Source organism: Macaca mulatta, chromosome 11 (assembly GCF_049350105.2).
Source record: "Macaca mulatta isolate MMU2019108-1 chromosome 11, T2T-MMU8v2.0, whole genome shotgun sequence".
Lineage (NCBI taxonomy): Eukaryota > Metazoa > Chordata > Mammalia > Primates > Cercopithecidae > Macaca > Macaca mulatta.
Genome location: NC_133416.1, coordinates 4,562,730 through 4,589,524, shown reverse-complemented (window position 1 = coordinate 4,589,524; position 26,795 = coordinate 4,562,730). Strand labels below are relative to the sequence as shown.

Genomic DNA, 26,795 nt, shown 5'->3' with positions numbered 1-26,795 from the left:
ATGATAAAGAGGAGGCAAGAGAGAAGAGGCCTATATATGATTTGCAGGACGAAGCTCTGTGAATTTTTCAGCAAACAATTTGGTAGACGGTGGCAGAATTGGGAAAGGCTGGCAAAAGCGTGTTCCAGGCAAGAAAGGGATAGGCAAGGGCCTAGGAAAGATCCTGGTGGGGGTGCTACACAGGAAGTGGATCTCAAGACCAGCAGCAGTAGCAGCGTTGCTGAAGGCCTAGAAGGGGCTGCAGCAGGTGTGGATCACAGAGGGTGCGGCTGGGCCGGTGGAGGGGGCACAGGTGGGTGGGAAGTTCATTAGTCATACACCTGACCCAGCTTCTCCAAGGACAAAAGGCCAGAGCACAGAGACCATTCCTGGTGACAATGTGACACCTCCTTCTGAAGAAGGGGGAAGGAGAAGGCAGTGCAGGTGAGCTGAGGTGCTGTAATGGAAGGAAGGGGCCTCTCCACCCAGTCCGCACTGCAGGGCAGCAGCCTTCCTGGCCGGGTTCTCAATTAGAGTCCACCAGACGTGACTCTGAGGACCTATAGCAAAGGCCAGTACAGAACTGAGCCAAAATGAGATGTCCTGAAGAAGAGGAGGTTTTGTGGAGGTTTCAAGAGTGGTCTGTAAAAACTGATACACAGAAGATGGCGGCCAGCCCCTTCCATCCTCACCAAAGTGGGCTTAGGTTGCAGCATGAGGGAAACATTCATGGCTGTGAGACCTCAGATAGGGAAATAGAAAAGGCTATGAAGATTTGAGGGCTCTTTGAAGATTTTGCTCACTGAAATGATTTGTGTGTTGTTCTGGAAGCAGTGAAATGGATTGATAAACCTCCCAGAATCCCTTTTAGCCTATACTCCCATATCCTCCCAGGAGGGGTGGCCTTGGTGTGTTCTAGAAGTTTGAGACTGGACATCTGCACTTTGGCTTTTCTTGGTGGCCTGATTGGCTGAGTGATTTGACAGCTTAGTGAGCATTGGCTTGTTTTTCGTCAAAAGTTGGAAGACTTGTCCCTTTCCCAGAAATCTGGGGCAAGATGTTGTTGCCATGACTAAGTAGTTCAAAGAGTGTTGGAAGATGAGCAGGTGGGTCTGCAAATCTCGCTGGGACTTTAGCTCGGTTGGCTCCAACAGGAACCTGGCAGGTGTGGACAGACAGACGTAGGCTGGCAAGGTGAACCTTGATTTTACAATGCGTTTACTTCGTGATGGCATGTCTCAATTCGTTTGGTTTGCTGTAATACACTGCCATAGATGGGGTACTTTATAAATAACCAAAATTTCTTTCTGGCAGTTCTGGAAGCTAGGAAGTTCAAGATCAAGGTGCCAGCAGATTTGCTGTCTGATGAGGTCACATTTCCTCGTTCACAGACAGTTGTCTTCTCACTGTATCCTCATATGGCAGGAAGGGTGAATGAGCTGCTTCTGGACTCTTTTATAAGGGCACTAGTGCCATTCGTGAGGGCTCTGCCTTCATGATTGAATCACCTCTCAAAGTCACCTTCTGATACCATCACGTCAGGGTTAGGATTTAAACATATGAATTTGTAGGAGATATAAACATTCAGACCACAGCAGGGAACAACCTGCCACAGGGATGGGAGGTCACCATGGTGTCTCTCTGAGATCCTCTTATTTCTGAACCCTTTGTCACATCTAAATTTTACCTGTAGGATGAAATAAGACCCCCCACAACATGTTGTGTGTGTGTTGTGGGGCAGGGAGGAATGGAACTCATTCTGAAAAACAGAGAGGCTCCTTACCTCCTCTTCTCCCATTTCCCAGATTCACCCATGACATCCAGTACAGTGCAAGGTTTACAGTAGATCATAATAAATACTTGTTGCATTCATAAGGAAATGGGTGGGTGGATGGATGGATGGATGGATGGATGGATGGATAGATGGATGGTCTAAATAAGTAGGTGGATGCTTGGATGGGATAGTAATAAGGAAATGGGTGGGTGGATGGATGGATGGATGGATGGATGGATGGATGGATGGTCTAAATAAGTAGGCAGATGTTTGGATGGGATAGAAGAAAGAACTGGTGGAAGTGATGGATCAAGGAAAGGAGGGAGAGAGGGATGAAGTGTTAAAGAGATGACCAGATAACTGATCAGAGGTGGGCCTGTTTCTCAGTGGTCCTCTTCTCTGCTGGGTGCAGAGAGTAATGTCCATTCCCCAAGAGCATTGCTAGTATGGCATTATTGAATATCACTTCTGAATAATATTTCTAAAATATAATGCTTAATATACAAGCACAAAGGATTTTATTCCTTATCCTGAGGGTTCCTGGTCAGAGCTATCCTCAGATCTTCTGTTTTTGGAATATTAATGGGAGACAAGTCACATTTATGTTTCTGTTTTTGTGGTTTCTGTCTTAAAGTGATTTATTAGGGAGGTACTTCCAGAAGAAACTGATAAGGAATTTGGGGAAGTGGGACAGGGAAAGGAAGTAAAACAAATAATGGCGTAATTTTAGGAAAAGTCCTGGTTCTCCAGGGATATTATTTGTGTAGTCATAATAGTATAAACATTTACTTATTATCATATTTGGGAATTGGCATACAGAGTTGTTTTTTTTTATTATTATTATTATACTTTAAGTTGTAGGGTACATGTGCATAACGTGCAGGTTTGTTACATATGTATACTTGTGCCATGTTGGTGTGCTGCACCCATCAACTCGTCATTTACATCAGGTATAACTCCCAATGCAATCCCTCCCCCCTCCCCCCTCCCCCCTCCCCATGATAGGCCCCGGTGTGTGATGTTCCCCTTCCTGAGTCCAAGTGATCTCATTGTTCAGTTCCCACCTATGAGTGAGAACATGCGGTATTTGGTTTTCTGTTCTTGTGATAGTTTGCTAAGAATGATGGTTTCCAGCTGCATCCATGTCCCTACAAAGGACACAAACTCATCCTTTTTTATGGCTGCATAGTATTCCATGGTGTATATGTGCCACATTTTCTTAATCCAATCTGTCACTGATGGACATTTGGGTTGATTCCAAGTCTTTGCTATTGTGAATAGTGCTGCAATAAACATACGTGTGCATGTGTCTTTATAGCAGCATAATTTATAATCCTTTGGGTATATACCCAGTAATGGGATGGCTGGGTCATATGGTACATCTAGTTCTAGATCCTTGAGGAATCGCCATACTGTTTTCCATAATGGTTGAACTAGTTTACAATCCCACCAACAGTGTAAAAGCGTTCCTATTTCTCCACATCCTCTCCAGCACCTGTTGTTTCCTGACTTTTTAATGATCGCCATTCTAACTGGTGTGAGATGGTATCTCATTGTGGTTTTGATTTGCATTTCTCTGATGGCCAGTGATGATGAGCATTTTTCCATGTGTCTGTTGGCTGTATGAATGTCTTCTTTTGAGAAATGTCTGTTCATATCCTTTGCCCACTTTTTGATGGGGTTGTTTGTTTTTTTCTTGTAAATTTGTTTGAGTTCTTTGTAGGTTCTGGATATTAGCCCTTTGTCAGATGAGTAGATTGCAAAAATTTTCTCCCATTCTGTAGGTTGCCTGTTCACTCTGATGGTAGTTTCTTTTGCTGTGCAGAAGCTCTTTAGTTTAATGAGATCCCATTTGTCAATTTTGGCTTTTGCTGCCGTTGCTTTTGGTGTTTTAGACATGAAGTCTTTGCCCATGCCTATGTCCTGAATGGTACTACCTAGGTTTTCCTCTAGGATTTTTATGGTATTAGGTCTAACATTTAAGTCTCTAATCCACCTTGAATTAATTTTCGTATAAGGAGTAAGGAAAGGATCCAGTTTCAGCTTTCTACTTATGGCTAGCCAATTTTCCCAGCACCATTTATTAAATAGGGAATCCTTTCCCCATTTCTTGTTTCTCTCAGGTTTGTCAAAGATCAGATGGCTGTAGATGTGTGGTATTATTTCTGAGGACTCTGTTCTGTTCCATTGGTCTATGTCTCTGTTTTGGTACCAGTACCATGCTGTTTTGGTTACTGTAGCCTTGTAGTATAGTTTGAAGTCAGGTAGCGTGATGCCTCCAGCTTTGTTCTTTTGACTTAGGATTGTCTTGGAGATGCGGGCTCTTTTTTGGTTCCATATGAACTTTAAAGCAGTTTTTTCCAATTCTGTGAAGAAACTCATTGGTAGCTTGATGGGGATGGCATTGAATCTATAAATTACCTTGGGCAGTATGGCCATTTTCACGATATCGATTCTTCCTACCCATGAGCATGGTATGTTCTTCCATTTGTTTGTGTCCTCTTTTATTTCACTGAGCAGTGGTTTGTAGTTCTCCTTGAAGAGGTCCTTTACATCCCTTGTCAGTTGGATTCCTAGGTATTTTATTCTCTTTGAAGCAATTGTGAATGGAAGTTCATTCCTGATTTGGCTCTCTGTTTGTCTGTTACTGGTGTATAAGAATGCTTGTGATTTTTGCACATTAATTTTGTATCCTGAGACTTTGCTGAAGTTGCTTATCAGCTTAAGGAGATTTTGGGCTGAGACAATGGGGTTTTCTAAATATACAATCATGTCATCTGCAAACAGGGACAATTTGACTTCTTCTTTTCCTAACTGAATACCCTTGATTTCTTTCTCTTGCCTAATTGCCCTAGCCAGAACTTCCAACACTATGTTGAATAGGAGTGGTGAGAGAGGGCATCCCTGCCTTGTGCCAGTTTTCAAAGGGAATTTTTCCAGTTTTTGCCCATTCAGTATGATATTGGCTGTGGGTTTGTCATAAATAGCTCTTATTATTTTGAGGTACATTCCATCAATACCGAATTTATTGAGCGTTTTTAGCATGAAGGGCTGTTGAATTTTGTCAAAAGCCTTTTCTGCATCTATTGAGATAATCATGTGGTTCTTGTCTTTGGTTCTGTTTATATGCTGGATTATGTTTATTGATTTGCGAATGTTGAACCAGCCTTGCATCCCAGGGATGAAGCCCACTTGATCATGGTGGATAAGCTTTTTGATGTGTTGCTGAATCCGGTTTGCCAGTATTTTATTGAGGATTTTTGCATCGATGTTCATCAGGGATATTGGTCTAAAATTCTCTTTTTTAGTTGTGTCTCTGCCAGGCTTTGGTATCAGGATGATGTTGGCCTCATAAAATGAGTTAGGGAGGATTCCTTCTTTTTCTATTGATTGGAATAGTTTCAGAAGGAATGGTACCAACTCCTCCTTGTACCTCTGGTAGAATTCAGCTGTGAATCCATCTGGTCCTGGACTTTTTTTGGTTGGTAGGCTATTAATTATTGCCTCAATTTCAGAGCCTGCTATTGGTCTATTCAGGGATTCAACTTCTTCCTGGTTTAGTCTTGGAAGAGTGTAAGTGTCCAGGAAATTATCCATTTCTTCTAGATTTTCCAGTTTATTTGCGTAGAGGTGTTTATAGTTCTCTGATGGTAGTTTGTATTTCTGTGGGGTCGGTGGTGATATCCCCTTTATCATTTTTAATTGCGTCGATTTGATTCTTCTCTCTTTTCTTCTTTATTAGTCTTGCTAATGGTCTGTCAATTTTGTTGATCTTTTCAAAAAACCAACTCCTGGATTCATTGATTTTTTGGAGGGTTTTTTGTGTCTCTATCTCCTTCAGTTCTGCTCTGATCTTAGTTATTTCTTGCCTTCTGCTAGCTTTTGAATGTGTTTGCTCTTGCTTCTCTAGTTCTTTTAATTGCGATGTTAGAGTGTCAATTTTAGATCTTTCCTGCTTTCTCTTGTGGGCATTTAGTGCTATAAATTTCCCTCTACACACTGCTTTAAATGTGTCCCAGAGATTCTGGTATGTTGTATCTTTGTTCTCATTGGTTTCAAAGAACATCTTTATTTCTGCCTTCATTTCGTTATGTACCCAGTAGTCATTCAGGAGCAGGTTGTTCAGTTTCCATGTAGTTGAGCGGTTTTGATTGAGTTTCTTAGTCCTGAGTTCTAGTTTGATTGCACTGTGGTCTGAGAGACAGTTTGTTATAATTTCTGTTCTTGTACATTTGCTGAGGAGTGATTTACTTCCAATTACGTGGTCAATTTTGGAGTAAGTACGATGTGGTGCTGAGAAGAATGTATATTCTGTTGATTTGGGGTGGAGAGTTCTATAGATGTCTATTAGGTCTGCTTGCTGCAGAGATGAGTTCAATTCCTGGATATCCTTGTTAACTTTCTGTCTCGTTGATCTGTCTAATGTTGACAGTGGAGTGTTGAAGTCTCCCATTATTATTGTATGGGAGTCTAAGTCTCTTTGTAAGTCTCTAAGGACTTGCTTTATGAATCTGGGTGCTCCTGTATTGGGTGCATATATATTTAGGATAGTTAGCTCTTCCTGTTGAATTGATCCCTTTACCATTATGTAATGGCCTTCTTTGTCTCTTTTGATCTTTGATGGTTTAAAGTCTGTTTTATCAGAGACTAGTATTGTAACCCCCGCTTTTTTTTGTTCTCCATTTGCTTGGTAAATCTTCCTCCATCCCTTTATTTTGAGCCTATGTATGTCTCTGCGTGTGAGATGGGTCTCCTGAATACAGCAGACTGATGGGTCTTGACTCTTTATCCAGTTTGCCAGTCTGTGTCTTTTAATTGGAGCATTTAGTCCATTTACATTTAAGGTTAAGATTGTTATGTGTGAACTTGATCCTGCCATTATGATATTAACTGGTTATTTTGCTCGTTAGTTGATGCAGTTTCTTCCTAGCCTTGATGGTCTTTACATTTTGGCATGTTTTTACAATGGCTGGTACCGGTTGTTCCTTTCCATGTTTAGTGCTTCCTTCAGGGTCTCTTGTAAGGCAGGCCTAGTGGTGACAAAATCTCTAAGCATTTGCTTATCTGTAAAGGATTTTATTTCTCCTTCACTTATGAAACTTAGTTTGGCTGGATATGAAATTCTGGGTTTAAAATTCTTTTCTTTAAGAATGTTGAATATTGGCCCCCACTCTCTTCTGGCTTGTAGAGTTTCTGCCGAGAGATCTGCTGTTAGTCTGATGGGCTTCCCTTTGTGGGTAACCCGACCTTTCTCTCTGGCTGCCCTTAAGATTTTTTCCTTCATTTCAACTTTGGTGAATCTGGCAATTATGTGTCTTGGAGTTGCTCTTCTCGAGGAGTATCTTTGTGGCGTTCTCTGTATTTCCTGGATTTGAATGTTGGCCTGCCCTACTAGGTTGGGGAAGTTCTCCTGGATGATATCCTGAAGAGTGTTTTCCAACTTGGTTCCATTTTCCCCCTCACTTTCAGGCACCCCAATCAGACGTAGATTTGGTCTTTTTACATAATCCCATACTTCTTGCAGGCTTTGTTCATTTCTTTTTCTTCTTTTTTCTTTTGGTTTCTCTTCTCGCTTCATTTCATTCATTTGATCCTCAATCGCTGATACTCTTTCTTCCAGTTGATCGAGTCGGTTACTGAAGCTTGTGCATTTGTCACGTATTTCTCGTGTCATGGTTTTCATCTCTTTCATTTCGTTTATGACCTTCTCTGCATTAATTACTCTAGCCATCAATTCTTCCACTTTTTTTTCAAGATTTTTAGTTTCTTTACGCTGGGTACGTAATTCCTCCTTTAGCTCTGAGAAATTTGATGGACTGAAGCCTTCTTCTCTCATCTCGTCAAAGTCATTCTCCGTCCAGCTTTGATCCGTTGCTGGCGATGAGCTGCGCTCCTTTGCCGGGGGAGATGCACTCTTATTTTTTGAATTTCCAGCTTTTCTGCCCTGCTTTTTCCCCATCTTTGTGGTTTTATCTGCCTCTGGTCTTTGATGATGGTGATGTACTGATGGGGTTTTGGTGTAGGTGTCCTTCCTGTTTGATAGTTTTCCTTCTAACAGTCAGGACCCTCAGCTGTAGGTGTGTTGGAGATTGCTTGAGGTCCACTCCAGACTCTATTTGCCTGGGTATCAGCAGCAGAGGCTGCAGAAGATAGAATATTTCTGAACAGCGAGTGTACCTGTCTGATTCTTGCTTTGGAAGCTTCCTCTCAGGGGTGTACTCCACCCTGTGAGGTGTGGGGTGTCAGACTGCCCCTAGTGGGGGAGGTCTCCCAGTTAGGCTACTCAGGGGTCAGGGACCCACTTGAGCAGGGAGTCTGTCCCTTCTCAGATCTCAACCACCGTGTTGGGAGATCCACTGCTCTCTTCAAAGCTGTCAGACAGAGTCGTTTGCGTCTGCAGAGGCTTCTGCTGTGTTTGTTATTGTTTACTGTGCCCTGTCCCCAGAGGTGGAGTCTACAGAGACAGGCAGGTTTCCTTGAGCTGCTGTGAGCTCCACCCAGTTCGAGCTTCCCAGCAGCTTTGTTTACCTACTTAAGCCTCAGCAATGGCGGGCGCCCCTCCCCCAGCCTTGCTGCTGCCTTGCCGGTAGATCACAGACTGCTGTGCTAGCAATGAGGGAGGCTCCGTGGGCGTGGGACCCTCCCGGCCAGGTGTGGGATATGATCTCCTGGTGTGCCTGTTTGCTTAAAGCGCAGTATTGGGGTGGGAGTTACCCGATTTTCCAGGTGTTGTGTGTCTCAGTTCCCCTGGCTAGGAAAAGGGATTCCCTTCCCCCTTGCGCTTCCCAGGTGAGGCAATGCCTCGCCCTGCTTCAGCTCTTGCTGGTCGGGCTGCAGCAGCTGACCAGCACCGATCGTCCGGCACTCCCCAGTGAGATGATCCCAGTACCTCAGTTGAAAATGCAGAAATCACCGGTCTTCTGTGTCGCTCGCGCTGGGAGTTGGAGACTGGAGCTGTTCCTATTCGGCCATCTTGCTCCGCCCCCCGGCATACAGTTTTAAAACAATACTGATTACAGAACACAGTGTCGACGGCACTAGTCCCACTCATGTGGGCTCTGCCTTCGTGATCTAATCACCTCTCAAAGGCCTCACCTATTGATCCCATCATGTTGGGGGTTAGGATTTAAACATATGAACTTGTGGGAGATATAAACATTCAGACCACAGCAGGGAACAACCTGCCACAGGGATGGGAGGTCACCACCCATTTCTCAGTGGGCCTCTTCTCTGCAGGGTACAGAGAGTAATGTCTATGCCACAGGGGCGTTGCTAGCATGGTACTATCAAATATCACTTCCGAAGAAAATTTCTAAAATGTAATGCTTGTTATATAAGCACAGATAATTTTATCCTTTATCCTGAGGATTCCTGGGGAGCCAACAGGAATCTGTTGGTGACAGATTGTCAAGGTACAGATGACTGTAATGGACAAGCAAATTTTGGAAAGAGCTCAAGAGAAGTATAGGCATACAGATAGATAACTTTATCCTCATAAAACAAGGGTCATAAGCGATTTTCCATAATTAAATTAAATTAATTAAATGTGAAATATACACTACATAAAGTCTCAAAGTTTAACAGAGTAAATAATCAAAATGTAATTATGTTGAAAGGATGGAAGGAGGTGAAGGACTTATATTTGCAATAGCTGGAAACTTGAAAGATTAAGACACAGAGTGAATATTTAAGTAACAAAAGACTTTGAGAAGACAATGAACTGAGCTAGTTATTACATCTTGTTCTATAGATGTGAAAAAAGTGTTGGAAAATACATATGTGCCCATTAATTTAAAAAATCAAACACCTGATTGTTTGGGGGATAAGATTTATATTTATTCTCTACTTTGCTAGAACAAAGTTGAATTGGTAATTGATAATGAACTAGCCTGTGAAGTTTCACTTGAACTCTACTGTTTATTGTTCTATAACTTTCAAACTTGATGCTATAACACTCTATTGCCTGCTAGCTGTGAGACATTATTAACTTTTATTGAATTAAAACCTATCCTTTTTCAGATTTGTGTTCAACTTAGCTTGATCATTGACTACAGATTTTTTGGTTTCTCCAGAAAGGGAGAACAGGGTCCACCATGTGTGTCTCCTCCTCATTCCCTCCCTGGGTATCAGCCTGAGCCCCTGCATCTCTGCCACTGAGCCGTGTACACGCGTGCCTCTGAGCCTTTGTTTATTGGCCTCCCGATCTCCCAAATCTCTCTCGCCTTGTCTTTCTGCATGCGCACATCTTTCAGACTTGCTCCTTCCCTTCTTTTTGCCTGTCAGTCATCCCTAGTGTCACCAGGCCACAGTGGGGTGCTGCATATTCTCTTCCCTTCCTGCAGCGACAGTTGCTTTCTGCCATCCATCACATGGCACGTCTTTACCTTTCAGCAGTGAGGACCATCCTTCCTGGAGGCAACAAGCTCTCTCCTTTAGCTCCATAGCGTGTGTCCTCACATGCACTGGGCTCCTGTCCTGTCTTCCTCCTGGCATTTGGAGATGCACCCGAGCATGTTGCTGTGCACACTGAGCCCCATGAGCCCATCGTGAAGGCCACAGGAGAACAGAAGCAGCAGAGCGAGGTGGGGAAGGAGGCCAACACTGGAGTCAGACAGAGCCCGATCTGGACCCCTGACTCCATCAGTTACTGCTGGGTGATCTTAGACAGCTCACTCCACCTCTCTTCACCTGCTTCCTCATCTGTAAATGGGGTAATTGCAGCTCCTGCCTCATAGGGTTACTGTGAGGACAAAATGAGCTGATACCCTTGAAGCTCCTCGCATGCAGCAGGCATTCGGTCCACGTTAGCTACTGTCATCTTTATGGTGATTCTGACGGTACTGTTTCTGGCTGTCAGTTTCCTGTCTGGGAACCTCTGTATTTCCCATGAAGCCTCATTTCCACACTTCCACATGAGCATCCCTTCTCTTGCAGTGAAAGTGATGTCAAGCAGCTGTGGCTGCAGCTGAAGAAGGATGAACCTCATTTGCTATCCAACTTTGAAGATTTCCTGACCAGAATCTTCTCCCAGCTCCAAGAAGCCCATGAGGAGAAGAATGAACTGGAGTATGCCCTAAAAAGGTGGGTACCCCAGTGTCAGCCACTTTCTGTAACTATGTGTGAAAGAGACACACAGTGCACTTTCTCTTAGATCTTCTGCCAGAACGTTGTGTGATGCCTCCTTATCGCTGTCTGCCAAAGTGGGGACCGGGTCGTATGTCTGTCACGATATATGTATTTTTAAGCTCTCCCTCACCTTTATAAGCTATATGATAGGCACTATTCTAAATAGTTTTTATACACTAGCTTATTTAGTCCTCACCACAACCCTTTGAAGTAGGGACTGGTTATCATTTTGCACATTTATTATCTGCACATTTTGCAGGTGGAGGGTTGGAAACCCAGAAAGGTTAAGTAGTATGCCCCAGAAGGCACAGCTTGTAAACGGTAGAGCCGGGACTTGGAGTGAGCTAGCCGGGTGCCCGTGACCAGAAGAAAAATCACTCTGATTCCCTCCAGGCAGTAAGGCCCCAACATACTGGGCCATCCCCCAGTGCCAGATCAGCCTACTTTGCAGAGGTGGCATGTTTGGTAAGGTGACCTATAGCCCTGCTGAATGTCCCTCCTCCTGGCCGCTCTCTCCCATCACGGCCTCATGTATCTTCATCTGCCATATTTGCCTCCAAGACCTCTCCAGGAGACAGGACCAGGCAAGTTAAGCAACATCTGAAGAAGCTGCTGAAGAACTGAACCAGAGTCAGAACAGGCAGGTATATCACAAAACCGGGGCAAGCCCGCTAGACACCAGTCCCTTCATGAGAATCAATGCATGGTTATGGGCACTATGCTGTTCTTAGTCCTTTAACACACATTTACAGCCATGAGCTCGCATTTTGTGAACATGGACTTAGACGTGGTATGACTAGGGATGGTTCATAACCCTGAAGGTGAGGCCAAAACACAGGGCTGGGTTTGAGTAGAGCTTGGAAGCATACAGAGGAGGCCCTGCCCCCTGCTTCTGCCACGAAATCTTGTCCACACCCAGAGATCTGCTCATATTCTGCAGGAATCCTCAACAATCCCATGGCTGTGCAGTTCCACAGACCACCTGCTCCTCCATTCAGATACTTCCAGCAAAGCCTGGAAGGCAGTTTCAGAGTCTGTGCCGAAATAGTCTTAGAGCAAGCGTGCAGCCTCTAATTGCACAAGAAGAGATCACCGTGTGTCTTGCTGTGTAGATCATCTATTTACACATTATTCTGAGTCCCGGCTCCTTTTCGTCTTGTGTCTCCCCAACCTCAACTCTAAAAATAACTTGTAGATAATCTATTTACACATTATTCTGAGTCCCGGCTCCTTTTCGTCTTGTGTCTCCCCAACCTCAACTCTAAAAATAACTTGTTGAGGTCCATTGGGTATACACAGATCTGGGGAGAAAGGACTCTTAGGACTCTGCATTATGAGGAAGCTGAGGCCAAGTATCACTGGAGGAAACATAGTTTGGCTGGAGGACTGTTTAGAACATTCTGGGGAGAGGCTCCCAAAGCTCAGAGAAGGGAAGGATTAAAGGGTGTATTTTTATATAGCTATTACCTAATTAAGAATCAGACAGAACTGGCCAGGCGCGGTGGCTCAAGCCTGTAATCCCAGCACTTTGGGAGGCCGAGACGGGCGGATCACGAGGTCAGGAGATGGAGACCATCCTGGCTAATATGGTGAAACCCCGTTGCTACTAAAAAATACAAAAAACTAGCCAGGCGAGGTGGCGGGCGCCTGTAGTCCCAGCTACTCGGGAGGCTGAGGCAGGAGAATGGTGTGAACCCGGGAGGCGGAGCTTGCAGTGAGCTGAGATCTGGCCACTGCACTCCAGCCTGGGCGACAGAGCAAGACTCCGTCTCAAAAAAAAAAAAAAAAAAAAAAAGAATCAGACAGAACTGAGTTTGATTCTTGATTCTGCCATTTACTAGCTGTGCAACTCAGGACAAGTTACCTAACCTCTCTGAGTCTCAGCTTCCTTATCTGTAAGATAGGGATAGTATCCATCTCACAGAGTTTTGAGTATTAAATGAGATAATGCATGTAAGTATTTGGAACAGTGCTGGCACTTAAGTATCCAATGAATGTCAAAATAATAATTATTAGTATTTTAAATAAGTATCTTTATTAGTCTTAGAGGATTTGTCTGGCTGAAGTGGAGGGTTTGAGCATCAGTATAATCAGAGGCTAAGTTTAAGGATCCCTGTATCCTTCCAGACAACAGTATAGTGACTTGCTGCTCAAAGTATAGTCCATGGACCAGCAATGTTGGCATCACCTGGAAACATCTTAGGAATGGAGAGTCTCAGACCTCACCCCCAGCCCCACTGAATCTGCGTTTTAACAGGCTGTCCAGGTGCTTAGCGTGTAACTTTGGGAAGTGGGAGGCTGAGCATCAGGAGTTCTGGGTTTGAGTCACATATGGCTTTGCATCCAGCTAGCTCTGTGACTGCTCAAATTTCTCGGCCTCTCTTGAGGCTTGGTTTTCCTATCTGTAAAATGAGGGGACTGGATTAGTTGCTGACCCCACTTCACCCCTTCTCCCCTCTGACCCCCAGCACTGATCACCTGGAGGAGCCACAGCAAAAGTTAAGTGGTCTCTCCCAGAAAGGAAGGCATTCTTCTCTTCTCTAAGGAGATAATTGCAGTCTGAACTGGTGGGCAATTACCCAGCCTTAGCCTGCATCTCATCTGCAGGACCTCCTCTGCTGGCCTGCATTTCTGCAGGAAGAAACAAGTGCCCCTGACTTGCTGGAGAGCTGCTTAGCCCTGATATCCATCTTTAAGGGCCTCTATTAGCGGTTTGTCTTCATTTAGTAATTGTGCTTGAAACGTTGTTGAGATAAAAGTCAAGCCACTCTTGGCTGCATATGCACAACCAGCTCATCCAAAGGTTCCAGCCTCTCCATGCCCATCCTCAGTCAGTATCCATGCCAGCCATGCCTGCTCTGGAGTCAGCTGATCAAGGCCCACTCCTGGCTAGGGAACTGTGTTGGGATTGGGGACTCACTGAACTCTTTGACCAGTCCCATTCCAGAGGTATTCTCCAGATGCAGAACCGGAGAACTGCAGACTGTATTGAGCAGGGCACTGAAATAGGAGGCAGGAAGGACTGGAGCCCCTGCCCAACCACTGGCACTTACCAGCTGTGTGACCTCAGGCAACTTGCGTTACCTCTCTGTGCATCAGTTTCCTTATTGGAAACCTCTGATGTTTTCTACTAGAGCCTCTTTCAGTCTCTTCTATTTTTTAAAGAAAGGTGGGTCGCACCTTGCTGGTGGGCCTGTCTATAAAGGCACTTGCAACTCAGACGTCAAACAAGAGACTGGAAATCCCAACAGGGTATAGGATATGAAAATGGGATTCTTTACAAATGACTCAGGGTGAGATTAAGTGATTCTGAGACATCTAGAAAGTGAGTTTGGAGGTGTGAGGTTGTTTGTGGGAGGGACATTTTCAGGTTTTAGAGAGGAAGGTGGGGATGGCCTGATTTGGGAGGGAGCCTAGAGGAATCCCGAGGAGAAGAGCGGGTTCTGGTGAGCTGTGAGAGTATCTCCCAGGCACCTCCACACGCTCACTTTTCATTATAGTGGATGACATTTCAATGAGCGCGTATCCCGGATGCTGGGGATGACAGCTCAGCTGTCGGCTGCATGTCGGCTGCATGTCTGCCCCAGGCCAGGCACCAGGGGAACAGTCTGTGTGTAACCAGTTGCTAGCATCGAACCAGCACTCCTTCCATGCCAGGCTCTGAGTTAAGCAAAGGGAACATAGAGTCCCTCTCCTTGAGGAGTTCGTGATTGCACCGAGGAGACGGCACTTAGGTGCCTGGAAATTCTGCACAAGACAGACCAGAAAATCCTCCTGCAAATGAAACATTAGACAGCATTGCCATGGGCAGCACAGCCTCTACTTTTTCTCCTCGTGTAGACCACACACCTTCCTCCCACAGGGCCAGAGAAAATGAGGCTGACCTGTGGGGGAGTTCGGCCTCATGCAGGTTAGGCAGGACACACACTCCCTGTCCCCAGCCTCCCAGGCTGGGCCATATCCCCCAGGTCGCACTGCGGCTGTGAGTGGAAAAGGGCCACCCCAGCTTCCTCCTCACATTTACCCCTACTTCCTGGGAGGGGGGAGCTGGCAACTGAGGTGGCTGAGTGCTAGGCAAGCCCTCGATAACTGAGGCCAGGAGAACCCCTCAGAGCATCCTGGAGCATTGTCAGAAACAACCCAGAGTCCTCCTCACTCACGGCCGTGAATGTTAGCATCCTGGAGCATTGTCAGAAACAACCCAGAGTCCTCCTCACTCACGGCCGTGAATGTTTTTTTAACCTACATATCAGAAATAGGAGCAGGAAAGGAGTCTGGGAGCATTCAGTCTCCCACACCCTTGTCCTTTTGCACAGAAGTTGAAGAAATGCGGCCGGGCGCGGTGGCTCACGCCTGTAATCCCAGCACTTTGGGAGGCTGAGGTGGGCGGATCACAAGGTCAGGAGATCGAGACCATCCTGGCTAACACGGTGAAACCCCATCTCTACTAAAAATACAAAAAACTAGCCGGGCGTGGTGGTGGGCACCTGTGGTCCCAGCTACTCGGGAGGCTGAGGCAGGAGAATGGCGTGAACCCGGGAGGGGGAGCTTGCAGTGAGCTGAGATCCGGCCACTGCACCCCAGCCTGGGCGACAGAGCAAGACTCCGTCTGAAAAAAAAAAAAAAAAAAAGAAGTTGAAATTTCAGATTCGAGCCCCTTCTGGGCCTCCACTTCTCTCCAAGGAAGGAAGGTGAGACTTCCGCTGAGCAAGTCCCCTCCGCATTCACAGTGCAGACGTGCAGAGGTCTTCACACTTCAGCACGAGGGATATAGTGTAGACATTGGGGAGAACTTAGAATTGGGAATGTCTTTGCCATGGAAAGCATCCTCTGCATTTACCTTTTTCTGGAACAAAAGCTTGAGATCTCCAAGGGATGTAGAGCAGTGCTATCTGGAGGCAGCAGTAGATCCAGACTTTTCACCAGAACCACTTTGGGATGCCCGAGGTCCCACCCCAGTGGGGGCCAGTTCAGTTGTCTGAGGTGAGGGCTTAACGTCTGTATTCGTAATGTATGGGGGCAAGGGCAAATTAGGCAGTGTCTGAGTGGGGTGCTTTGAGCTCTGAAGGAAAGTGCTTTCTAGATCAAAGGCCAGCCCCAGGCTGTGCTCTGGGAGGGCTCCGACTCAATCCTCTGCAGCTCTGTAGCCTGGGAATACCAGCTGGCTGCCTGTTTGGCATCATTGGTTGACCATACTCGGGCTTGACAAGCTTAGCAGCAGGCCCCACGCCCTCCTTAGAATCAGCTCCTCATTTGCACAGTGTTCCCTTGTCCATCTGAATCAGACCTCAGGCCGTTTCTTGGGAGCTCACAGGCTCTTAAGTTGCAGCCGCTACCAGCTGCTATTCAGCCACTTCCTGTCTGCAGTGATTCCCTGGGCTCTGGGAAGGTGTCCAGACCAGGAGGAATGCACCCTACAGACTGACAGGCAGCCCCAGCTATGATGGCCTGCACCCCCACACAAGCCTGAGGATCGGCAGCCTGTGTTGTGGGGCCTGGAGGACAAGGAAGCTGTCCCCGAAGCGCTTCAGGGAAGAGATGCCATCACATCGCTGGCCCTGCCTCCAGATAGGGCAGCAAATGAAGCATCATATTCCTGGCAGGTGGCCCTTACATCCCACAGAGTTCTTCGTGACCTTGGGGAAGGCCTCAGCTTCATAGTTCTCGAATGGTAGGTTGCTTAGATTTACCAGAGGATTTTTAACTTAAAAGGTAGTTCCCTCTCCCCTAGAGAGTCTAAATCGGTGTGTCTCAGGGAAGGGGTCCAGGAACGTGCACCATAACACACATCCCAGGCGGTTCTGATACAGGCAGGCTGTAGACCACACTTTGAGAAATGCTGCTCTAGCCAGTTCTTCCAGAATCAATCAGCCAGCAAAAGGTACATCCCCGGGTGCCCTTCCAATCTGGAATGCTAGCCCTATTGTTAGGGTGAAGTTCTCGGCGGGGACTCTAGGTGACGAGGTTGTGACTTAATCGAATGCATGTCTTCTGTGGGTTTATTATTATGTTGAGCACATTGTTAACATTGCCCTGAGAGCAAATTGGAAAGTGAGGACTGTTTGTGCTCTGGGTACACCACGGGCGTGATTTGTAAACCCGACTAATAAAAAACGATTTGCTTTATAGAATGGGATAAAACTGCAAAGTTGGTTTATACAGGCAGCAGAATCTAATTTGGAAGAGACCATCCATCTTGAAAATCCAATTGGCAATTTCACAGTCTTTGCAGAATTTTCTACAAACTCTTACATTTTCCTTTCATTCAGCTCTACTCTAGTCATGCATGTATGTGTGTGCATGTGCATGTGCCCACGTGTGTGAGAGATGGAGACAGAGAGAGACAGAGATAAGCAGATAATTACGGAGACCGAGATAGACTGATCTCAGGGGAACAAAACTCTAAACAGGATTTTTCTAGTGGGAGCTTCTTAGCTGTCAGAGGACTGCAGCTGCCCGAAGAAGGTGGCAGAGGGCACTGGGGAGTCCAAAACCCTGCTTACCATTCCCATTCCAAGTACAAAACTGACTGAGGCTAAATTTGCTTCCATGTTCTTCTCTTGCAAAGAACAGACTTCTTGAGACTTCTCTAGTCGAGGGTCTTCATTCTGTCATCAGCATGTTGGGCAGGGAGTGGGAGGGAATGTGGGTAACATGGGGGAATAGGAGTCAAGCCCCTCCCATAATCTTGCCTCTCTTTGACCATAGCAGTGCGGACTGTTGGCCCCATACCTTGCTCCAGTTCGTGCTCACTCCCCAGTTGACAAATTCCAGGTGTAATTTGGAACACTGACAATTCTAAATGCAAGTATATGGAGTTATCTATTTTACAACCTAGGCTGCTGGGCCAGACATTGTGGTGATGTGAATGGAACCACGGGACCCGAGTTAAGGCCTGGATTCTGCCCGCTACTCTGACCTTTGGAAATCTGGTTACTTCACTGTTTTGATCCTCATTTTCTTCACTTGAAAAACAAAGATGTAGGGAGTACATGAGCTTTATAAGCTTTCATTCTGTGATGGGGAGGAGGGATTCTCCTCTTTGCATCTGCCTTTGCCGAAACTTTGCAAACCAGGAGACGTAATTGATCAAACCACAGCCTCAAAGACACACATACAATCAGAATGACAACTCTCCAAGGCCAATGGCCACTTCTGAAACTCTGCCTTGAGTTCAAGCTCCTGAAATGTACGTAAATTGTAGAGAAATGCCATTTCCTCTCTCCAAGGCCAAGCCTACACTTTCATTTACAACCGGCAGAAACTACATTTTTCTTGGAATGATTTCAGCACACCCCTGCCTACAACCTAGGCAGGGGAATGGACGACTTTCTAAGACCCTCTGAAATCCCAACAGATTTTATTTAAAAGGGAGGACAAAGGAGAGGAGAAGCACGAAGAAAATCTTTTGACCAAGCAGTATTCCACAGCAGGAAGGCCTTGGCCTCTGTGCCGTTAGCGGGAGCTCCAGTGATGTTGAGTATTAATGCTTCGCTCTGGCGTAGCACCTTAACTCTCAGTGTGCACAGCACTTTGTGAAGGTTAATTAATTTTCACAGTTCCTGTGGGAGGCTGGCAGGATAAGTTAATGCTAACTACATCTCACCTTCTAGTTCCCTGCAAATTATCTGTAAAGGCCTCTCAGAAGCTACGCTTTGTATTTACATTAGAATCATGAATTCTTCACCTCTACATCCTTCTCACACATCCCATCCTCCTCCCATCCTTAACTCCCCAGTAACCCAGCACCAGACGTACACGTGAGCGTGCACACACACACACACACACACATCCTTTAGAGAGGGACATTTGCCAGAACCAGACATCTCGTATGAAGATGTTTAATCCCCTGAGCTGGACCTGGGTTTTCATCTGGGTTTTCATCTGGGTTTTCAGTAGGACTCATTCATTCCGGTCCATCACTGCCCTTATGGCATCCGCAGTATCTCACTGTTACTCTCTCCCCCCTGCTGTTGAAAATCTCCCTATTCTGAACTCACCTCTTCTTAGCTTTTCCCCTGAGAACTCCACCATCCTCCCCACCATCAGAGCGGGCAGCTTCCTTCACTTCCCCCTAGCAGGGCTCTGAGGTCACAGGATGACCGTCAGACAGAACCTAGGAGGGTTCTTTTGGGTCTACCTCATGGTGCATGGCTTCTTCTGTCTGTTCCTTTCCTCCCTGCCACTATAGCATTGGGCTCGATATTCTTAGATGCTAAATTATACAGAGAGTATAACTTCAATCTAAAGTATTTTGCCCAGGGTCATACTGTAAGAAGGGCTTAATCAACACTTTTCAATGGAATGTATGGACGTCTCTTTCCACATTTAGTCTTCTCTATTGAGCCTCCTCAGGTTTTATCCACCCCTGTGTCTTCCATCCCCAACTCCTTCACCATTCCTGCCCACATTTCTTCACACCACATACACCAAGCTGCCACTTGATCCTCCACCCCCCAGCTTCTACTTGACCCTTGGCTGACATCTATAGAGCAGTGACTCTCAAATGGGGTCCTTGGCCTCTGGAGAATCAGAAAACTCATTTAAATAGAATTTATTAAATGCATCTTATGGTGTTGGACACTTCCACTCGCATTATCTTTTTTAATCTTTACAACTTCTGTCTAAAGTAGGTATTACCAACTGATTTTTCAGATATAGAACACTTCAGGCTTACTGAGGTAACGTGACTTATCCAAGGCCAGAAAGTTTGTAAATGTCAGAACCGAGACTTGAACCCAGACCTTTTAATTCTGGATCTAATAAACTTTGTGGCAACCACACGCGTGTCAGCAAAGTCTCTATAACCTAGACTGCCCTGAAACCTGCCAGAAGAACTACCCAGCATCACGGGGAAAGAAAAGGACGGGGAGGATAAATATTAGTGCTCATGACTGTTGCTAACTCTGGCTCCTCCACATATGTGTCCTTCTGTTCCACTGAAAACTCATGTCTCTTGCCCTCACTCCTCTTTCATCTACCTCTTCTTCATCTCTCCCACATTATGTAACTCAAAATGATTAGGGTCAGATAGTAGAAAATGGAATAATTAAATAGATACCACTTGAGTTCTGGGAGCCAGGTCAAGAGTTTTTTGTTTGTTTGTTTGTTTGTTTGTTTGTTTGTTTGTTTTGAGACGGAGTCTCACTCTGTCACCCAGGTTGGAGTGCAGTGGTGGGATCTTGGTGTACTGCAACCTCCACCTTCTGGGCTCAAGTGATTCTCCTGCTTCAGCCTCCTGAGTAACTGGGGCTACAGGCGTGTAACACCACACCTGGCTACTTTTTGTATTTTTAGCAGAGAGGGGGTTTCTCCATGTTGGTCAGGCTGGTCTTGAACTCCTGACCTCAGGTGATCTGCCTGCCTTGGCCTCCCAAAGTGCTGAGATTACAAGCGTGAGCCCCTGTGCCCAGCCAGAAGGAGTGTTTTGAGAATGGCTAAGAGAAGACAGGTTGAATGGCTATGCCTACATGTCACTAATGAACATCTCAGAGGTCTCTGCTACAGATTGTGGTCCTCATTTTGTCTAACATTTTTCCAATGGCATGAGTAAAGGAAGACAAAAAGGGAATATTTTGAAGTAATGAAAAAAGTTCCATCCATAAAGAAGATACAACATACATTAAGCTTTATGCGCCAAATAACACAACAGCAAGATACATATGGCAGAAGCTTTTAGAAAAAATAAAGAAAACTTAATAAAAAAAAAAAAAGACTTTAGACTTTAACAAATTTGCTTCAGATTTGACACATTAGTCAGGCAAAAGTATGTGGAAGATTAAAGTATGTGAAACCATCAATGAACACACTTTAGAGATGAATATAGAATTGTGTGCCTTACAAATAGAATATATGTCCCTCTCATAGAAGTTGTGCAAAAATTGGTCATGTTTGTGGCTACAGAGGAAAGATAACCAATAGATTCCAAAACCATTTCTTTGTATAATATAATAAAACTAGAAACCAATATCTTGTACCTTTTTTAATAAACTGCCTTTTAAATAACTCTCAGATACATTAAATGACAAAAACCAACATTATAGATTATTTAGCCTACATCCTGATTGAAGATTTAGGATGTCAACAAAACTTGGAAAGTCACTGAATACACCACATGACCAACTGAGACTTGTTAGCATAGTGACGGGCTGGAAAGATGGACTAGAACTAGCAAACACAAAATCTAACAGAATTACATTTGAGATGTTGCTCTGTGTTCAAAACGCCAATGGCAGAAGCACAAAGTAGAGGAGATACGATTCAGTAGTACCATCTTTAAAACAAAAATGATCACACAGACCTAAGATTTAGAGATTGTAGTTGGCAAATGGGTTCAGCACACATCCAGTGTAATGTGGCTGCCAAGAAAAGTTAATGGGGTTTTAGGCTGTATGAATAGTTATGCAGCATCTAGAACAAGAGAGGAAATAGCTCTAATCTGCACACATCAGTCTCATACACTGGGCATTCAGTTTGGCACTCGCATAGCTTGAGAAAGATCATTGCAGCCCATTTGAAGAAGCATGAAGGGAATTGTAAAGGGATTTGTAAAAAATCCACGTGAGACACAGTTGCAGGAAGTGGAGAGGCTTGACCTGAACCCTTGAAGTCTTGATGCCGTTCTGAAATACATGAAAGGCTTTTATGCAGAAGAGTAAGGTCGTGGAAAGACAGATTTCTGTGAGCCAGAATATCCCAAAGATGAAATAACTACTTAGAGAAACAGCAAGTTCCCTGTCACTGGGGGTATTCTAACCTAGTCCGGGTAAGTACTTGACATGGTATTGTCACAAGATTTTTAACACCGGAGAAACAGGTAGTTAGATCAGACAAACCTTCCAACTCTGAAGTTCTTTAACTCACATGGTATCTAGTGTTCCCTCAAAATGGTCCATGAGCTTCTGAGTTTGGTACCCAAAATTGTAAATTGAGTTTTTACAGGTTTTTGGCATTAACATTTTGAGTTCAGGCCCTGCGGGTGACATAAATGCCTGCGTGTTTATAATCTAATTGAGACAACACGAACCCAAATGAAACAGTTGTTCAGGACTATTTAAGATTAATTGTTAAACGATCAAATGAAGACATCTGCTGTCATCAGAGTTCAGAGAAGGGGTCATGAGGGTTGGAATAGATGGCAAAATCTTCACAGAGAAGACTTCAAAGTCTGTTTATATGCATTAGGCAATATAAGTGATTTTAGAAATTGTGGCAACAAGGATGTATATGATGAGCAAACATGATGAGTTGTCTCTTTCCCCTGATGGCAGAATGTGGCGAGCCTTGCTGAATGTGACTCACCATATGTGCACATCTTTTTAGTGTCTCTTGCTGCCACTGCCCGCACAGCCACTGCAGGGCTCCTGCAGACACGGGCTCCTGGCTGCTGGCTCCTGCTCACACACAGTCTGGATCTCTAATAGATTGGTTTGACAGGCACTTTTATTGACTGAGCTATTTCTTCTTCATCTTCCCAATTGCATCAGCCTTTCCAAACCCAGCAGGTCTTTCATCCTTGAAACCAAGGCTCTTCCCCTTGGGGAGCACTGCCCTTTGCCCTCCACAGCCCGTGATTGTAATGACAACAGTAAATCATCCCTTACACTGACTGAGGGCTCTGTGGTTCTGACACTTTCCACATCCACTCTCGTGTGTTCTTTATGAAAATGTAGGGAGGAACACAGGGCAAGTACCATCCCAGGATGTGAGGAGGTCAGAGTACTTACCCAAGGTCACACTGAGGAAAGGAGCTGGTTCTGGGATCCGAATGCAAGTCGTCTCATCCCTGCACTGGTTTAGTGACATGAGTGGTACGCACAGCACCTTAATCTTCCCCATTCCTGGGATTAGTGTGTTCTAACCCAGTCTTGTCATAGTCGTTCAAGCCTGGAGAGTCTCACAGCAGGCCAGCTTCCCAAAAGCTTGGTTGCATATATGAGTCTGGTTGGGCCCAGGATCTCGGATGCCCACCTGGAATCCCAGCGCTTCTTTGCAGTAGGCCTAGCCTTTGTGAGTGAGGGCTAGGGGGAGGCACTCTTCAAACACTGTATCTATCTTCCTGCCAGTTATTTTTTAGTGGCTTGTAAAATAACTTAATTCACATACCAGCAAGCTGGTATGCAAGCATGAAAAACTTAGAGTGTGTTAATTTAATCAAATAAGACATAGATCAAAGTTAATATAGCACACTTAATTATATTATAGAATTAATGCCCTGCATGGTTATTAGAAATAAATGGTAAGCCATTTATATGAATAACTATATGAATTGCTTTAGCAGAGCCAAATCAATGTTTAAGTTTCTCTCATCTTACTTTATTAGTTTTACAGTATTTATATAGCTGGAATCTCTGTCTAGAGTTTTCCTTGATATCATTTACCATCTAGCATCTGAGTTTCTTCAAACACAGGAAGATAATTCCAGGGACCAAGAGAAATCATCTTGCTTTCTGAAAGTTCCTTCAAACTGTATCTGCTTCTGTCACTGAAGTATCAGGGTCAACAGCATGAGCCTTTTTCCTTACTTTTCCTCCAAGATTTTGTTTTAATTCTTAGGAGTTAACTCAGAGCAAAAGTAACCATCCCAAACATTGGTCATTTAACAAGAAGAGATTTCTTACTCTTAGCCAAAAAGAGTAAGGGATGCAGGACGTATCCATAAAGACAGGGTCCCGGCTTGCGAAGGTCTGGGAGGACTGTCATCTCTCACTGAGCCCACCCTGGGCCATTATTGTACAGTCGCTCAAAATCAAGTTTCTGGTCTTGGGGGTGCAGCCAAGCAAGGCAACTCCAAGGCTGTGCTCTGTGATGAATGTCCCTGACCATGGAGTCTCGCACACTGTTCCTTTGTCTGGGTCAGATCTGTGGTTTCTGTAAAGCTGGAAGGATGCCAATCAAAATGACTCCTGTTCATTGTTCACCTGTGCACATGGTGAAAATACACTCTCAACAGGTGGCAGATGAGAAAGGGGCAGAAATTGGGCTGTGGCAAAGCCTTGGACAGCAGAGAAGGTCTGGTCCTGGATTGGAGGCCCAAGTGGACATGGGAGGTAGGGGTTAAAATGATGGAGGGCTCCGGGGAATAAATATCTTCCCATCCTTTATGTTCAGTTCAGAAATCTTCCTAGTACTTCTTAAAATTGAGAACCTCAATTATTGAAGTCTCTTAAATAAAGGGCACAGTGGGCTTGCCATCATTTAAGTTTAGAATGGCAGGGGCCAAATGTGTGTGTGTGTGTGTGTGTGTATGTGTGTGTGTCTGTTGCATGTTCAGAACAGGTCTTGAGAGCCACATGAGCCTGTTCACGGAGCCTGGAGTTTCCTGAACAGGATAGGGAGAAGATCGGGAGTAGCGGCCACAAAGAGGGTCTTTCACTGCATGGTCAGCAAAAAAGGTATGAAAATGCAACTACCTGGGAATGTCAGTAATTCAGTGTGATAACTCCCAGTTTCAGTTCCAATGCTAATACCAGATCTTTCCTGTTTGAATTTGGAGGGGCATTAGAAGTTGGATGTATCATGGGGAGAGAGAGAAACAGAAAAGGATCCATCCCTGGGGATGACCTACACACCTTGTCCCCATAGCTGCGTTTGTCTTCATCTCCCTATAGGAGCAGAGTGCCTAGGTACTCGCTTTCTGGGTGGGGAGAGGAAAGAGTAGGGAGAGAATGCTGAGAAGAAGAGTGGGGATGAGGACATCTCATTGTCATCGCCATCCTCCAACCAGCCTCGCCTGTCTCGCACTGTCTGCTTGTGCCCTGGAGCCTGAGATGGCACGGGCACTAGACATCGTGCCTTTTGCTTTGTGGTAGGGGTGTGGTAGCTCTTGTTGTCATCATCGTGGAATCTCTTGAGAATCTCATGAGAAACATGGATCACACAAACTCAAGCATACAGGGAGAGTCCTCTGAGAGTGCAGTGATAGAGGGTCTGGATGTGGACAGGCAGAGAGAAAGCATGCAAACAGGGACAAGATAAACCAGGAAACAACAGGAAAGAAACCCACACAATGCAACTTCATATGGTCTATGAGCGTGGGGATCAGCGGGAACAGGGATGATATGTCTGGCAGAGGCCTCTGGGCTTGTGTTGAAAGAAAGTACAATAAAGGGAGATGGTCCAGGGAAACTTCACCGAGGAGCACAGGGATAATCTAGGAGTGATGGCTGGGGGATGGGAGGAGGAGAGGCCACGTGAAACCTACCAGTTGTAGGGGCAGGTGCCACAAGGCCTCTGTGGTCTGCATCCCTTGTCGGGTTAGCTGATCCTGAGGGACTGATCTTGTAGCCTTGACTGACCTGACCGATGCTGTCACCCCCACACCCACAGCTCCAGAGTAGGGGACTGGTGTCTGAGCTCCAGGAGCTGTCGCTGTGGGATAGGGGAACCTTAATGCAGACTCTCCTTTTGCCATCTCTGTAGGAAAATTGCTGCTTATGATGAAGAAATCCAGCATCTCTATGAGGAGATGGAACAGCAAATCAAAAGTGAGAAGGAGCAGTTTCTCCTGAAGGTAAGTGTGCACTCCCCAGGCTTGGCTCTGAGGCCAGCTTGACATATCTGCTCTGTCTCCCCCAAGTTTAAGATTGTGGTGCCTCTGTCCATGCACTGTTGATTCCCTCTTTCTCTGCTGTATTTTTTTGTCAAGACATTTATCGCCTTCACACAGGACATGTAATATCCTTGTTTATTTTCATTGAGTGTCTATCTTCTCCTGCTAACATATAAGTTGCAAAAGAGCAGAGATTTTTATCTTTTATTAACTAAAGTATCCTCAGCACATAGAGAATGCCTGGAACATACCAGGTGCTCAACAAATATTTGTTAAATGAATGAATGAATGAATAAGTGAATGAATGAAAGGATGGAGGTTCATGCTTTCCCTGTTAAATTTGATCTGACATTGACTGTTCCTAGAATTATATGGCAGGCCCGCCCAAATGCACCAGCCCAGTTCACCCTGTGCCCAGCAGCTCTCCTAAGTGGACAAGCGTTAGAGCCTGTGCTACCCATCCTTTACCCTTAGGCACATGGAAAATTTCATAGCCAAGAAAAAACAAATCAATCCCGCCTTCCACAGATACCGTTGAGGAAATGGATAACTCCCTTCCCTCTTCCTGGTCTGACCCTTATCAGCCCCTTCCCAAGCCCTGCCATTTGTCTCAAGAAGTCAGGATTGGCAAAATCCTCTTCTTTGCCAAGGTAAGCAGGATCCTTCTGGAAACATGTTCATAAAACTAAATTTAAAAAAAAAAAAAAGGCCACTGCATTCCAGCCTGGGCGAGAGAGCGAGACTCCGTCTCAAAAAAAAAAAAGCTTCAGAGAACTCTCTAGTACCCATTTTGGGGCTACCTACTTGGTGGGTTCTCAGCAGAAAAGACTTTGATCTTAGATGGCAGCTTCCCTTGCCGCTCAGCACTAAGCCTGACTGTTATCACAACCCCTTCTCTTGAACCAATGTTAAGTTTTATGCTGCCTCAGATTATCAACACCACTGCTCCGTTTATTATCACAGATGTCATTCAAACTGAGAGGGAATCGGAATGCTTTTCAAGAACATCTGGTCATGTCCTCCAATTAGCGCCCTCTGGAGGCTTGTCAGCATTTCCAGGCCTCCTCCCTCTTGTAGAGCCTGAAAGCATTCTGGCTGCTCCTGCCCCTCAACCTGGTTGATGGCAGACAGAACTCACACACTTCTCACCAGCAGACCCCAAAATCGTTTCTGAGAACAGCAGCTCCCCACCCCACCTCCCTGCCATAGGGCAGTCACCCCCTTTATCCCAAATGACACCCTGCACAGAGAGGCTGAGCTCCATGCGACATCTTGTCCCCTCTGCCCCGGCCATGACTACAGGTCAGAGGTCCTAGCTAAAGGAAAAGACGTGATTTCAGAAGCAAATGCTGGGCCAGGGCATAG

The 26,795-nt window shown here is 45.3% G+C and overlaps 1 protein-coding gene across 11 annotated transcripts in view; it reads left to right on the top strand.

Moving 5' to 3' along the window:
• The window catches only part of CRACR2A (calcium release activated channel regulator 2A), a 159,941-nt gene that overhangs the window by 89,435 nt on the left and 43,711 nt on the right, over positions 1–26,795 (top strand). For all 11 annotated transcript variants that reach the window (XM_077953304.1, XM_015150848.3, XM_077953305.1 and 8 more), the window contains 2 exons: positions 10,688–10,834; positions 25,301–25,391. In XM_077953304.1, the coding sequence (XP_077809430.1) occupies positions 10,688–10,834; positions 25,301–25,391 (238 nt within the window). The remainder of the gene's footprint in view (positions 1–10,687; positions 10,835–25,300; positions 25,392–26,795) is intronic.